The sequence below is a fragment of the Melozone crissalis genome, unplaced genomic scaffold (genome assembly GCF_028551555.1).
Source record: "Melozone crissalis strain CALT ecotype California unplaced genomic scaffold, PUWL_Pcris_2 ptg000018l_1, whole genome shotgun sequence".
Taxonomy (NCBI): Eukaryota; Metazoa; Chordata; class Aves; order Passeriformes; family Passerellidae; genus Melozone; species Melozone crissalis.
In genome coordinates this window covers 40,341,368-40,357,083 of record NW_026535796.1, presented here as the reverse complement: position 1 = coordinate 40,357,083, position 15,716 = coordinate 40,341,368, and the positions used below count along the sequence as shown (strand labels likewise).

Below are 15,716 nucleotides of genomic sequence, written 5' to 3'. Positions count from 1 at the left end.
TTGCTAATACGGAATTTTCAGATTTGCTGTCCATGTTTGTGTATCCAGCTTGTCCCTCCTATTCAGTTAAAGCTTTTCTCCCTGTGACAGGGAAAACTAGAGTCTATTCTATAGAAGAAGGTTACTTTTCAGCAAAGAAATCTAATTGCTTCCCAAAGCCAGGAAAGGAACAACAGGAGAAGGTGGCTGTGTTGATTTATGCATGCCTACTTGGCTTATTTGCTTCATTCTTTGAAAATGTGTTTTTAAAATAAGAAAAACACTGTAGAGTGCCTTCTGGTTTATACATTTTTCTACCAATGGATTATTCCTTTTTTTTATACTGAACTTAAATAAATGCCACTTTTGTTCACTCTTTCAGCTGTGGTTAAAAAGAAAGAATACAATTGGTTCTTGAGAATGTGCACTTATAATCCATTCTACCTTTTGAACTGCAGTCCACTAATGAAGACTAACAATAATGAGAAACAAGAATCTAACTACCATATATAAGAGAATGTTTTATATGTGCTCTTCTGGATTTAAGTGCTTATGTGGGTAGGATAGTCACCTTATATGTGGAAGATCCCTAGCATCTGAAGGATTTATTCATATGAAGGGAACAAAATTAGTGGGATGAATGTCAGATTTAAATAACCATCTCAAAAATCTTATTATATAAGAAAATATAATGAAGTTTCATCTAAGAGGTCAGAAGGTATTTTGATAAAGTTAAGACTGTGAAATGAAGTTAGTTCTTTCAAAGCATATTGAAGAACATGTAAAATATTCTCTCATAAAATGAGGAAAAAGAAAGAAATGGGGATACTGTGCTCAGAAGAGTGAGACAAATTAGGGAGTGTCTAAAAATAATTCCAAACTCCAATTAAATATTTTACTTCAGTTTCTGCTGAGGACAGCTAGAATGTATACTGAATGGTAGGTGGGATGGCTAATTGGAGACAGGGCTTGGAAATGGAAAATTGGTTTTCTGCATGAAGAACAGACTGAAAAGAGGGGGCTGTGTTCAATCTAAGAACCTGGACAAATTTTTCCTTTTCATACACGAGAGAATTCTGAAAGAATCCGTACATTAAATTGGAGATCAATAGTGAAGGTTCTTATTGGAACTAATGCCAGAGGGAATAGCAAAACCAGCCTTACATTTAAGAAGGAAAGGAGGAAGTAAGATGATGATCTCAGGCAGCTCTTGGTTGTTCTGATTTCATCAAACCTCAGTGGAATGCAGTACCTTTAAAGAAATTTTTGAAGAAAATTATTTACTGTAATTTTTTAATAATTAAAAACTAATGGTATCCATATCCAGTGGTAGATTCTCTTTCATTTGAGAGCTGCCTTCTAAAAACTGACATCCTTTAAAAATAAACAAAGAAAAAGTTAGGCATGTATTGTCTACTATAACTATTTGCTGTAATAAATACTGCAATAAATTTACCTTTAAAAAAAGATAAAAAAGAAACAAAATCAAAATGCTGACATAAAGTACATTTTAAGATGCAACTTACCCTTTCCTGTCACTTTTTCCCCTTCGTATTAATCATCACTCACTTGTTTAATGGAAGAGGAAATTTATTCTTGGAGTAAATAATCATGTTGAAAAAATTCCCTTCATGATTCTTGCCTATCTGATATCTAAGGAGAGGTGATAGAGAATGCCCTGTTTTTAAGAGTTTGGTCATAGACAATAAATTGGAAATATTTAGAATGCTATTATTTGAGGTTTGTTAAGGTTTCTGTTTGGCTTTCCCACCCCCATATTTAGGTGCTAGAGCTATGTGCTTTTCTAACTTTGTCAATCCCAATTTTTAATTCATATGGACTGATATTAGCACAGTAAGATTTCTGCCTCCAAATTCCTTATGCAGACTAAATCTAAATCCAAATTGCAGAGCAAAGATATCATTAGGCATATATTGTGCAAAACTACAATGAAATTTATTCAAATCCTTAAATATTTTCTACCTCTGAGCCTTTTCCTTTGTAGTGTCATGATTATTCTTACGCTGACAGTAAAAAAAAAAAAGTGCTTTAATAAAGAGGTGTTGTTTATATCAGCACTTAAAAAGATTAATTTAAAAATTATGAATGCAAGCATAAAGTTTTGATGACTTTAGGAGTCCACAGAAACCATCCAGTGTGCCATAAACAATAAGAATTGTGCTCCTTTTTCTCTGTAAGAATCAGCTGCTGTGATGCAATGCCTTAATGTGCTTGCATTTGTACAGAAATAAGAAAGAAGCAAAATTTCATAGTTTTAACTCATTGTCTTTCAGCAAGTGTATTCTAATGACCTGCTGAATTGTTACTTAGAATGAGATGTATTACTATGAATATAAATATTTATATATATAATTATGTTTAAGTATACTTACATGTACGCTTATATATACTTATGATATATTACTATGAATTTGTATTAATGGGAAGGGCAGTAGTAAAAGGGAAGTTTTAGCACCTAATTATATTTTTCTATTTCACTAATTGAGTGCAAATTTGGTATAAATTGCTGATGAAATCTCTTAGTCGTCATAAAGGCTGATAACCATTATTTAAATTTTTATTTTATTTCTCTTAAGCTGTCAGGTCAGTCTAACAAAGTTTGTGTTTGTGTATGTAGTTTTTCTATCACCTAATGTATTTTCAATGAATTTGGGAGGTGGATATTTGGTGATTGTGTGTGTTTCATTATGGGGCATATATTGCTGGCTGAATACTTCTGCCTGGGCAGTAGATCAGATGTGCGTGAGAATGAACATTATGGGAATGTTCATTATGAGAATTAACATTAAAATGTTGCTCTTTGAGAAATGAAAAAAGCTTTACTGAAGTACAATTTCAGGTGAGAGTATTGCAATTAGCTTATCTGCTCTCTTCTTGCTGCCACTCAAATAAATAGCTTTTGCAGTGTTGTCTTTTAAGTAGATTTCTTGTGGTGCTATCAGAGATTCTGGTGTTGGATATATTATGAGTCATTTGATTAAAATAGTGCTACTTAAGATTTGTTCTCATAAAAAATGCTGAGAATCGTCATCATTCTGTCAGTCCTTGTCAGATTCCTGAAGAAACAATTTGTACCATGGCAAAGTTCTTTATGGCAATAAAAGTATAGTTTCTAGAGATTCTTAGAGTTGTTACCAGATTATTTTCTCTGATACTGCATGAAAAGCTGTAGTAGGTACTGCATTCTCTCACCTAAGATGTGTTATTATATGTTTTTATAAAATGTGATTAAAGATACAGGTAACTGAGTGTTAGAGTCGTGAGCCTTTTGTTCATTTAGTTTAACTTAATGTTCTCCAACATTTGTGATAAAATTCCTGTTCCCTGGTGATGAGTAGCTGATGACCATTCAGTCTGGCTTACTTATGCTTGAGATCTTGTAACTGCAAAGTTGGAGAATGCAATACAAAATCTTGAAAGAGACTGTCCTGCATATCTCACAAAATAGAAAGATGTCACCTATTCTGACTCTATTTGCCATTCTTGAGAGATGTGTTATGAAAACTTATTTTATGAAAGCTCTTTTTGCAGATAATTCGTTCTGTAAAGAAGGGAAGCATGATTCCTTAGGGTACAATGAGTCAGGTAAAGAACTCCTTAAAAAGAATTGTTCAGTATATGAGCAGAATCATATCTGTGTACTCACTGAAGTAGAACTCAGATCTAGGAAAAAAGCTCACATGTCATTTGGTAGTTAAAAACTCTAAATTACCCATCTGGAGAAAAATCCAGAAAGAAATCTGGAGTTACACGTGATGCTTACTGGGAGCTCTGTATGCTATAGCTTTTTAAGGGCCACCTAAATTTGAGTGTCTCACGTCAGGACTGTATACACTTGTCCAGTGTATTTTCAGGTTTGAGATATTTGAGCATTCTCTTTGAGAAAGTAGTGTGAAGGTAATTACAAGGGTTGGACAAAACAATGAGCTGGTTAGTTTTTCTGTCTCATGATGGCTTAAGGGGAGGCTTACAGTGATGGTTTCCTTAGTGAGCTGGTAGCAACCTACACTTTGGGGTCTGCCTGAGCCAGAGATTCTCTTTAGAGTTTGGCAACATTTGCTGTGCTTTCCTCTCCCTCAGGGAGTTATGTAATCTTAAAATTCATCTGCATTTTTGACAGCTGCAGTATCATGTAACAGTAGTTCTACAGCTCAACTGCATAGTTGTTTGTGTGCTTTGCATAGTTTTTAATGCTGATACCTAATGATTTAACTTGTTGCCTTAGTTATTTTGTCTCTAAAAATAATGAAAATTTGTTCTTTACCAAGTTTTTGATTTTTTTCTTCTTTAATTCTCTGTAAAAATCTTCCCAAGTACTCTACTTTCTCAGGCTAAATAAAACATGGCAGTATGTTTAGTGCCATTCCTGTTTAGAAGAGTTGTTTTATACTTTCCTAATGTTTTATAATTATTTTTTTTTTTTCTGATGGGAGCAAGATAGTTGGGGACAGAAGAGAGAAGGTACCAAAACAGTGTGCTTCATTCAAGATAGGAGCACACAAAGATTTCTACCACAGCATAAGGGATTTCTGGCTTTGTGTTGAAGGTGTGGGTACGCTTGTGTAATTTCTTCAGTACTTTCCTTGAAGTTTATAACATTCTCTTTGGGGTGGTCTTCGGTAACTTCAGCTGTTTTTCTCTCCTCAGTTCTAACACTATGTGCTGTTATATTATTTCACATGGATTATGTGTTTACTATTTGAAATTTTCTCTGCCATTTTATTTTTTCATCTACTTGGCATTTTGATACTGTGGTAGAGTTTTTAGCAGTCAGCTTCGATTTCTGTTGCATTGGATGATTTACTAAAACAAGCAAATTCTTTTCCTCACTTGTTCATATATGACTGCATCAGGCAGGATTAATTCTAGTGGTGACTTGCTGTCTCTGAAAAAGCTGAATTTTAGCTTTTAGCTTTTTGTCTTCTAATAGCTCTCAATTTTTGAGAGGATTGCCCCCTTTGCACTCATAACCTTTTAGTGTTTTAAAGACCTTTTTTGTAAAAGAACTTGTTAAGTATCTTGATCTAAAGAAGTCAACGGTTTCACAGTTCCTTTCTCCTGATTCTTTGAGCAATGACTATTGCCATCTACAAAAGTAACACTCATTCTTTCACAGAATGTCCTGTTGTGTCTACTGCAGAATCACAGGATGGTTGGGGTTGGAAGGGACCACTGGAGGCCACCTGGTCCAGCCCCTTTGCTAAAGCAGGTTAACCCATGCATGGAATTATGCGCAGGAGGGTTTTGAATGGCTCCAGAGTTGGAGAATCCACAGCCTTTCCAGGTAGCCCATCCCAGTGTTCTGTCACCCTCAAAGAAGTTTGTCCTCATATTCTTACAGAACTTCATGTTTCCAGTTTGTGTGGGTTGCCTCTTACCCTCTTGCTGAGCACTACTGAAAGGAGTGTGGCCCCATCCTCCTGACACCTGTCCATAAGATATTTGTTCACACTGATGAGATTCCCCTCTGTCTTCTCCAGGCTAAAGAGAAGAAACAGGCTTCTTCTTATTTCATGTAGGAAATACTCCAGTTCTCTAATCATCTTCATATCTCATTCTTCATGGAAGGATGCCAGATTGTTCAAGCCTGGTTTCCCCTTGGTGCATCCATGTTTACTATTCCTGATAACCTTCTTTTCCTCCACACGCATACATAGATGTTCTATCACCTTTCCAGGGATGAAGGTGAGGCTACTTGGCCACAGTTTCCTGGATCTTCTTTCTTGCCCCTTTTGAAGACTGGTGTGTTATTGGCTTTTCTTCAGTCCTCAGGAGCCTTTCCTGCTCTCCATGACCTTTCAAAGATGATGTAGAGTGGTCTAACACTAACATCTGCTAAATCCCTCAGCACTCATGGGTGAATCCCTCCAGGGCTCATGAATTTGTGGGTGCCAAGTTTGCTTAACCCTATCTTCAACTAAGGGAAAGCCCCCAGGGCCTGGGATTCCCGAGGGCCAGCCTTAGCAGTGAGTAAAACGCAAAGGTGTTCAGTAACTCTGCTTTCTCTGTACCTTTTGTCACCAGGGCACCTACTTCATTGGGCAGTGGGCCCACATTTGCCCAAGTCTTCATTTTGCTACTGATATCCTTGAAGAAGCCCCTCTTGTCCTTGGTATCCTTTGCCAGATTTAATTCCAAGTGGACCTTTGCTTTCCCTGACACATAGCTGCAATACTCTGACAATATTCCCGTATTCTTCTAAGTAGCCTGACCCTTTTCCCACATTCTGTAAACTTCCTTATTCTGTCTGATTTTTGCCAGAAGTGCCTGCCCATCCATTCAGGTCTCAAGCCCCTCCCTTTGCTTAATGTCTTATTCACAGGGATGTCCTGATCTTAAACATAGAGGGAAATGCTACTTGAATATTCAGCATCTCTCTTGGACCCACCCTACCTTCTAGAGACCTAACTTATGAGATTCCTCCAAGCAGGCCCTTGAGGATTGGTGCCAGTTATTTTTCCTGAAGTCCAGGGCTATAATCCTACTTACTGCCATGCTTCTTCCATGCAGAATCCTGAACTCCACCATCTCATGAACACTGCAGTCAAGGCTGCCTCTAGCTATTGCATCCCCAACCTGTCCATTTTTGTTTCTTAATACATGGTCCAGCAACACATCTCTCCCTGTGGGCTTCCCACCACCTATGTCAAAATTCCCGGTGCTCTGCAGGAACCTCCTGGGCTCCTGCGTGCCAAGCTACAATGCCTTTCCAGCAGCTGTAGGGGTGCTCATGAGAACTGTGGGCCTGTGATGGTGACAGCTGTGACAGCTGTCTGTGGAAGGCCTCATCTACTTCCTCTAACTAATCAGTTGGCCTGTAGTAAACACCCATAACAGTAACACCCATTTTAGCCTGTCCCTGAATTCTTATCCCCAAATTCTTGGCTCCTCCTTCATCCACTCCTAGGCAAAGCTGGATACATTTTGGTTGCTTGATCCATTTTGCTTACAAAAAGAGAACTCCACCACCTTGCCTGTCTGGCCTCTTTGCTAAAAAGTCTGCAGCCATCCATGACAGTATTCCAGTTATGCAAGATACCCCACCATATCTCTGTAATTGCAGTGAGATCATGGCCCAGGAACTGCACACTAATTTTAACCTTTACTGTTTCTACAGGTTTGCCTGGTAAAGATAAAAAATTTATTTATGTAGAATTCCCAGGAGTTCTTTTAAGTCCAGTATGAGAGCCTCAGAAAGCTCCTATGTATGAAATACTGATGGGAAGAATTCATTGCCTTTTCTATGGGTTTTTGTAACTTCAGTGTTATAAAACCAGAATGAAAGTATATAAGTTGTGCAAATATGAGCAGACTATTTTAAGAACAAAAAATAGCATCTCTTACTTGGAAGTCTTGCTTAATTCTAGGTATGGATGTTTTAGGTTATTACAAAGGACAAAATCATCAGCTTTTAAAATTGTTTTTTAATACTGAAGAAGTTCAATTGCTTTTCCCGCTCTTGCAGTGTTCACTTATGAAGCTCATTTGTTTGAAATTTTGCTCAGAAGAGGTCAATCTGAAAGAGGAAAAGTGTTTTAGTAGAGTTTTAGCCTGAGTGATTACTGTCTGCCATAACAATGAGTATTTGAAAGTAATAATGGCATCGGCCAGATCTGTAGTACAAGTAGGTAACTTGTGGTTTTTGTCTCTTTTTTTCTTTCTTTTCTTTTCTTTGTTTTTGGGATTTTTTTCTCCCCAATTTTGAAGCCTATGGAAAAGTATTCCTAGTGAGGAAAGTAAGCGGCCACGATGCTGGGAAACTGTATGCCATGAAAGTATTGAAGAAAGCAACAATAGTTCAAAAAGCCAAAACAACTGAGCACACAAGGACAGAGCGACAAGTCCTGGAGCACATTAGGCAATCACCGTTCTTGGTCACCTTACATTATGCCTTCCAGACAGATACAAAGCTTCATCTCATTTTAGGTGAGTACTCTTCAGGATTCAAGTTCTATGAAAAAAAAAAAGAAAAAAAGCCCTTTTATCTCAATGTTTTGTAAGGTTTTTTTAATGTGGTCTAAAGTACAGTGTGTTTGGAGATTGCATGAGAAAGCATAGGAAGTAAAATACTGTTAATCTTCAGCAGTGTCTGTGTTTGTGGTTTTCCTGTTTGAGCTTGAGTGTGCTACTTTGACTTGGAGGGGATAGTGGTTATCTGTGACTTACATGCAGCAAAAAATGTTTAAGAGTATTCATCAATCACCTGGAAGCATTTGCTTTTGTTAATGTTTTGCGATAATTACATCTTTGAGTATTGAGATACCTGCATATTTCAATTTTTGGGTGCTAAGAGACAGTCCAAAATCACACATTTCTGTGCTGGAAGTGGAGCTTGTTCATAAGGTTTGGTACTAGTCTAATTTTAGAAATATTTTTGCCTTTCAGATTAGCTGCAAATGTTAGTGTTTGGTGTATGAGTTATATTTGTAAGAAAATTGCCAGCAATTTTTTAAACCTTTTTACATAGAGTATTTTAAAAGAATTGTGAAATGAAGGATTAATTTAAGGCTTGGTTTCATAATATGCTTCTTTAGTGTACTGTTTGAGGAAGTAAGTTCTTTTAATTGAAGTGCAAGTTTTGCATTCCTTTTTATCCATAACTTCAATTTTTTAACCTTTATTAACAGTCTGATTAACATCAAATTAGCAAAAACTTTTTTAACATTAAATGAATATACACCTCTAGCTGTCAATTCTTAAAAAGGTCTATGCACATACCTTAGTTTCATATACTACCATTAAATAATAAATATGTAGAGCTGAAATGGAGTGTTCACTAAACTCCTTCTGAAAATGAGAGTTGAAAATTGTGTTATAGTTTCTTGTAAATTCCTCTGACTAGGATATTAAAGAAATAAATAAAAGATTGTCACAAATAAATAGTTAGAAATATATTGATAGCTTTGTGATATCTTGAGAGTAACTGTTAAAAATTAAGGTTTTGAAATTTATATTGGATTTAAGGTTATTGACTAACAATTTGGAAAAAATTGAGAGATTAAATGAGAGAAAATGTGAACATGTATTATAAATATTATGGAACCATTCTTTAAGTCCAGGTATTTTTTACCCAAATGCACCTTATATCCCATAAGAAATATTAAAAAATAGAGAGGAAACCCAAACAACAAAACGCCCTGAAACCTGAGATAGATGTATTTGCCTAAAAATAAATACATAGTAGGGAGGAAGTTTAGGTGGTAAACATAATTAGAAGGCTATAAAAGCCTCTTGTATGAAAGAAAATTAAAAGCTTGGTATTATATTCTCATAAGAGGCAAAAAGGAGCAAGCCCAGTAGTTGTGCGGAACTCTGTGTAGCAGACAGGGCGCGTGTCCGTGTCCGCTGTATAGCAATGTTGAGGTGATGGTTGAAGCAAGAAGTTCATAACTAAGATATAATTACAGTCTTTTGTTTTGATTTTTTTTCTTTTTCATCCATTCTCAGCATATCTGTTTGGGCCAGAAAAGTCTTTTTTTTCCTTCATTTTCAGCAGAAAGTAGGAATGATTATTATACTTTTAATGACGTTCTATAACAGGGAAAATTTCTCCTCCTTAATGTGGTGTAAGGCTACTTTATAAATCAACTGAGCTTCACACCCTCCCTGACAGGAAAAAACCCAAACTGTTTGTTACAAGTTTTTTGTGTCTTATGTAAGTCTGTGTAAATCACTTTAATTTAGTCTAGGAATTAGTGTTTCAGAGGCTTCTGGATTTTGGGGGAAACCAGTATTGGTCTAATTTTTGTTCTTGGCTGAATTTAGTGTGCGAGCTAGCTGCCATTTTAGTTCTTAGAGGTCTTAGAATTGGAGCCTCAGTGCAGTATTTAGTACAGTTCTTCATGCTGTCAGATTACATAGCTATATGACTTTAGACTGAATCACGTACAGACATGCAGCTGCATTTCTGCCAGATTTCCAGAAAACAGAGTTGGGAGTTGATTCCAATTTTTATGTTGGCTTTAAACGAACCAAGTGTTGTATCCATGTGAGTACCATCAATTCTATACAAAATTGTCAAACAAGGTTAAACATCTAATCCTTTAAAAATAGCTAAATAATCTGAACTGTCAGGTGGAGTTTATCTGAAGTAACTAGGATTTTTTTTTTCTGTTATGCCAGTGATGCATTTGATCTTGCACCAATAATTTGAAGGCTGTTTGTTTCATTGGGCTGTGGTTAGTGTACAACCTGGATAGAATTTAGCTTGTTCTGCCACTCCTTGTGGCAGCTTTGGTTTGGATCTGTCTCAGTCCTTAGGATAATTTAATGGCAATTCAATGCTTCCCTTGTACTAAGTTAGCAGATCTGGCTAGAAATATTTTAAAAACTTGTTTTCTGTTACCTTTTTCTATGTGTTGAAGTTTTTTTAGAAGAAGGAAGCAATTCTAAAATGTAGGTTATTTATACTTCATTCAGTCTTTCTAATTTGCTTGCTGGTCTAGATAAATAATCCTTCTCATGTTGTTTGATTCCACTAATATTCCTTTTCAAAGAGAGAACTGGAGAACTGAAAAGTGGAGAGAGATCAGAATATGTATAATTTGTATATATGCTTTCTCCTTCCAACTATTAAATTAAAATAGGATTGGATGCCTTTTATGGATTTGTGTTTTATACCAACAAATCTACAGAAGCAACATTCAAGAAAATACTGAGGAAGATTTTGTGGGGCCTGTTCCCTGCTCTGTGTATGTAGACCTCAAATACAATAATGGCAGCTGTGAGATTGCAAATTATTGGCTGTAATGTACACTGCTATCATAAACAGCTCTGTATCTAAAATATGTTTCTGTTACAGTGGAGCTCTGTTGTAATAATTTTTTTCCCTCTCCCTTACTGTGGGAAAATCCTTGTGTCATAGCCTGCAAAGAATGAAAGTGTGGTTTCCATGAGGGAGTGTATGTGGAAATAATCTCCTGCAGTGAATTTTGCCATCAAGGTTTCCCTTCTGAAGGGAAATTTTGTAATTGTCTGTCGATAAATTGATTATTTCCCCTAATACCTGTTTTCTGAATTGCTTTTCTTTGTGTCAGCCTGCCTTGTTGCTCATCAGAGTATTTCATAAGAGTCTACAGGGGTTCTGTTTGTAGATATGATTTGTGCTTCTTTCTTTTCATATTCCTAAATAACTAAATGACTGATTTTGTGGAAAAACCCATCTTTATAAGTTAGAAATAGTTGAGGCTTATTTTATGGTTTTGATGCTTATTTATAAGTGGGTCTTGTTCTTCCTTCAGTTCTCTAAGAAAGAAATTGAATATTGTACAGCATGATGAAATACTAGTGAATTACAATTAAGGAAAAGCATCTGATAGTAGAATGTGTTACTAAATAGCTTACAAAGTACTTAATAATATTTCAATAAGAAAATGAAATTGTCAAAAAGTGAAATTATAAGGTTCTGTGCTCTATTTTTTAGACTATATAAATGGAGGAGAATTGTTTACTCATCTTTCACACAGAGAGAGATTCTCAGAAAATGAGGTGCAAATTTACATTGGAGAAATCGTTTTGGCACTTGAACATCTCCACAAGGTAAAATGACTTTACTCTGGTGCTGCTTTTGAGGACTTACAGCTGTATTCTTTCGGTATCATATAAAGTTAATAAGGAGAGCTATTGTTTTAGATAGTTTTAAAATGAAAGTAACTTTGTCTTGCAATGGGATATTAGTTGTATAATTAGAAATAACCCCCAATGAAGTGTCCCTTCTCGTGCACTAGATTAAGGCCACAATTTTTTGCCTGCAGGGTGAAGAGGAATGTTGTTGACAAATGATTTGTTCATTTCTAGTAATCCTTGTGAACCAATATATGTCACCAAAACTAATTTGTTGTGAACATGAACAAGTTTTGGGTTGAAATGTTTGGTTTTCCTTGTTTCTACACAACTGAGTAATAGAGTTCTAGCACAGCTGTAGACATGAAAAGTGTTACAGTTCTCAGAAGTGGTAAGCAGATTTGTAGACTATTACAAAGCATGCGTGTGTGGTCTGTGTCTAGACTGTATAACAGAAGGATCCATTTTCTTAATGAAAGGAGAACTGAGTTTTGCACTCAACAGCAAGTATTTGTTTACTTTTAGATTCAAGGGGAATACAGTATGTCTTTGAAATTTTAAGACATTAATGCACAGTGTAATTTCTAGGATTTTAAATGTAATTTTAGTTATTTCTTCAAGGGCTTTAAAAATTGTCTTTTTTGAGGTGCAACTTTCATGTGTCAGATTACCTTAATAATGTGAATTTTGGTATCTTTATATTTAAAAACATTCAGCAATATCTTCTTGATGTGGTGACACTATTTTGAAATACTTTTTCTTATATTCTGTTTGCAGTTGGGGATTATATATCGGGATATAAAACTTGAGAATATTCTCCTTGATTCTGATGGCCATGTGGTGCTGACAGACTTTGGGCTAAGTAAGGAGTTTCTTACTGATGAGGTGAGTATTTGGCTCTCCAGTAAGTGTGGACAGAATTGAGCAAGATGACAAAGTCTTGTTGAAATACTAAGCACATTTAAAAAGGATGGAAATCCTGCATTCCAGACTCTTACATCATAGAACAAAATCTAGTTGTCTCTGTTAATAGGTTTTGAGCTTTCAATTTATTGGTTTTAGGCCTGCCAGTGTTGTCACACGTCTTTGTTCTAGTTTCCCCTGAAAAGCTTTCATACTTTCTTCTGCTGCCCTTGACATGAAAAGGGAAAGACCTGCATAAGTCTGAAAAGTCACTTACATTTTCATTTTCAGATGCCTTTTAAAAAAACAGCTTGACTGTGCTAAGTCATTGGAATGACTAGGCAAATGGCATGCTATGACTCTTCCTTATGCTAATAATAATTCATGTATTATTATCTTGTCTTTTTCTCATCTCTTTGTGTCACTTTTAATAAGCTTAATTGCAAGCTTTTAGGATAAAAGCTTATTTCTTACTAAGTAAGTACATTGTACCCAACAGCGATCTCTCACTATTGATGTTAGCTGTTAATTATTTGTAAGGTACAGTTCTATCTCCAAATAGGCTTTTTAGATTTCAGAGAGTCAAAAGTGTGCAGGATTTTACTTCTGAGAAATTTTTAAATGGATGATTTTTGGCTTTCACATTAGGTTTCACGGGTATTGGAATCTGGGACTGCAGATCTAAAAGTCTTTGTTAGAAGCAGCAGAAGGATTTTCTAAAAATAGATGGCTGGTAGTTTCCTCTAGAATATTTGCATTTCAAATGGAGTGTGGTAGGATTTGGTAGGGACCATTTTAAAAGATATTAAATTTTACTTTCTGAAGCAGGGAAGTAGTAGAGATAATGTCAGTATATTCCTTCTAAGTTACAGCACGAAACCAAGAGGAAGCTCAACTGGTATGAGAAGAGATTAGCAGTAGATTGGCACAGCAGTGCCAGAAAGTAAGTGCAGAGAGATGCAATTTTCATCAGGAAGGAATGATAGTGAAAGGTGTGGCTAGGGGGAGTGGCACCTGGTAGAGCTGTGAGGAGAGCTGTGCTAGGCATAAGGGACAAAGTCAAGTGCTGGTACTACTGCACTGAGGTGTGAGAAAAGGAGCAGTACCCCAGCCTCTGATCCAAAGCTGAATGAAGCCTAAATCTTCACTGTGTTAGCAGTGTTAGAATGAATCAGAACCTTTAAGTCTCAAACCAGGTTTTTTAAGAAGCACATCTCATCTGTGCTCACCTTTGGCACATCATTTACAAGCAGTGCAAGGAAAGGGGAGGACTGTTTGCAGTCATTAAATAAAGCCATTTTGCTCCTTGGAAATTTAATATTGGTTCTTCGGACTCTAATCTGTTCTGTTTTCAGTATATACCTTATAAGTGTGTTCATTTAAATATGTTTTTTCTTTTATTCTCTTTCACATCTTATATTTGTCTTCCCTGTAAAAAATCTCAACAGTTCTCATGTTTCTTTTAACAAGAAAAGTAATTACAATTGTGTTGTTTGCTTTCAAAATCTAAGAAATTGTCTGCATTTGACTTAAGTTTTCCTCTGTGCTATTGTAATTTAAGTACTGAATTTAAACATGATTAAAATGACCTATTTACACATAGAAGTTGACATTTCATATTGTATTTTTTGTAGATAATTGAGCTACTACTAGAGCCCTTGAAATTCATTACAATAGATACTTAACTTACATTTTTGAACCAATGTACTTACAGCAGGTAGAATTTGCCTGTATAGTGCTTTCATGCTCACTAGGGTAACATTTCTGAATAAAATTACAACTGTGTAAGTCAGATAAAGGTGTAGCATTTGCGATTTAGTCAAAGCAGTGTACTTTAATTTCTTTCCCTTTCTTCACATGTTCGTCCTGGTCCACCTGCTCCTTGCAAGACTTTTGCCATTAGAAATGCATACTTAAGGAAGTGGAGTTTATTCTAGTAACCGTCTCTTTGGACTGATTACCTGACACAAGTTTTATTTAGGTTATTAAAAAGGGATAAAAGTTATCATAGCAGAGATGTGTGCTATATTTAGAGTTCTTATTAGAGAGAAATACTTCACCATGTATTTATGATGTTTGGATAGTTTTGTAGTTAGTGATGCTTGCTAGTAAACATCATGATTCAGTATTTTCATTTCATTCTCTGCTATAATCTGATGACTGTTAAAGATTTTCATGTACCTGGGCACCTAATGAATCAAACAGGACTACAATAATTGCAGCAGATTGACTGTTCTGTGGTGGAGAGGTGGGGAGCTGTTTTTCCTTAAGCACTGTTTGAGTGAAGGGAAGCAAATGCCTGTGACTTGTAAGAAAACAAAAACCTATTGATTTCTGCCGTGCAGCTACTGAAGCATGTGTGAAGAGTGCATTGTCAAGTGCTCTCTCTGTTTTAGTTATCATGTGAAAATAACATGCAAGAATTAAACGTCCCAGTTAAAGCAGTGCAGCTTTAAGAGCTTTAAAATATTTTATGGTATTGCTTTGCTGAAACCTGAAATTTGTCTTTTACAACTGAATCAACAGTGATGTTGCCTTTGTTTTTCTTTAAAATGAAGCAATGTGCTCTTACTTTCATGCGAAAAGAAGAAATAACCTGACTGGAATAAAGTAGTTCAATAAAAAGGAATTGTCACATAGGGTAGGTCAGTATCACAAGGTATTTAAGTATGAAATTCCTTTTGATACAAACTTTATTTGAAAGCTCATGAAGGCCTACAGTTTTACTAGCCTAACCAAGTAATGGGATTAGGTAAGAGATTAAGAGATTGAAAGAGATTCAGTATTGCTTTTTATGGCATTTGCATCCTTAACCCTGTGATGAATTTAAGGCTAGTATATATGATTTTTAAATCTCAATTGAATTAACAAAGTTGGGGTAAAAAGTAGATCAGGACAAAAGTCCTGATGTTTTCATGCCTCTCAGCCTAGTGTTTGTCTAACTGGGTCTCAAAGTACATTTGCATGTGACACTAATATAAGTTATTATTGGGGACACAGAGAATTGGTAGAAATTTAAACTTCTACAGCACTATTTTGTTCATTGCACAAGTGAAATCATTTCAGTGGGGCTTTTTTGTTTGTTTTTTCTTTTTTGTTTTCTCAAGTCTTGTAATACATTTATCTTTAAAAACCCCAGAACTCTTAAGTTGTTTTGGGGTCTTTTTCCATTGTATTTGTGTGTTATCTTTATCTGGTGGACTTGTAGCTTATATCTTTTTAACTCATTAATAGTTCCACTTCTGTGCTGG

The 15,716-nt window shown here is 35.7% G+C and overlaps 1 protein-coding gene across 1 annotated transcript in view; it reads left to right on the top strand.

The window, feature by feature from the left end:
• The window catches only part of RPS6KA5 (ribosomal protein S6 kinase A5), a 67,183-nt gene that overhangs the window by 14,209 nt on the left and 37,258 nt on the right, over window positions 1–15,716 (top strand). The window contains exons 3-5 of the mRNA XM_054275214.1: window positions 7,708–7,926; window positions 11,423–11,538; window positions 12,340–12,447. Coding sequence (XP_054131189.1) covers window positions 7,708–7,926; window positions 11,423–11,538; window positions 12,340–12,447 — 443 coding nt within the window. The remainder of the gene's footprint in view (window positions 1–7,707; window positions 7,927–11,422; window positions 11,539–12,339; window positions 12,448–15,716) is intronic.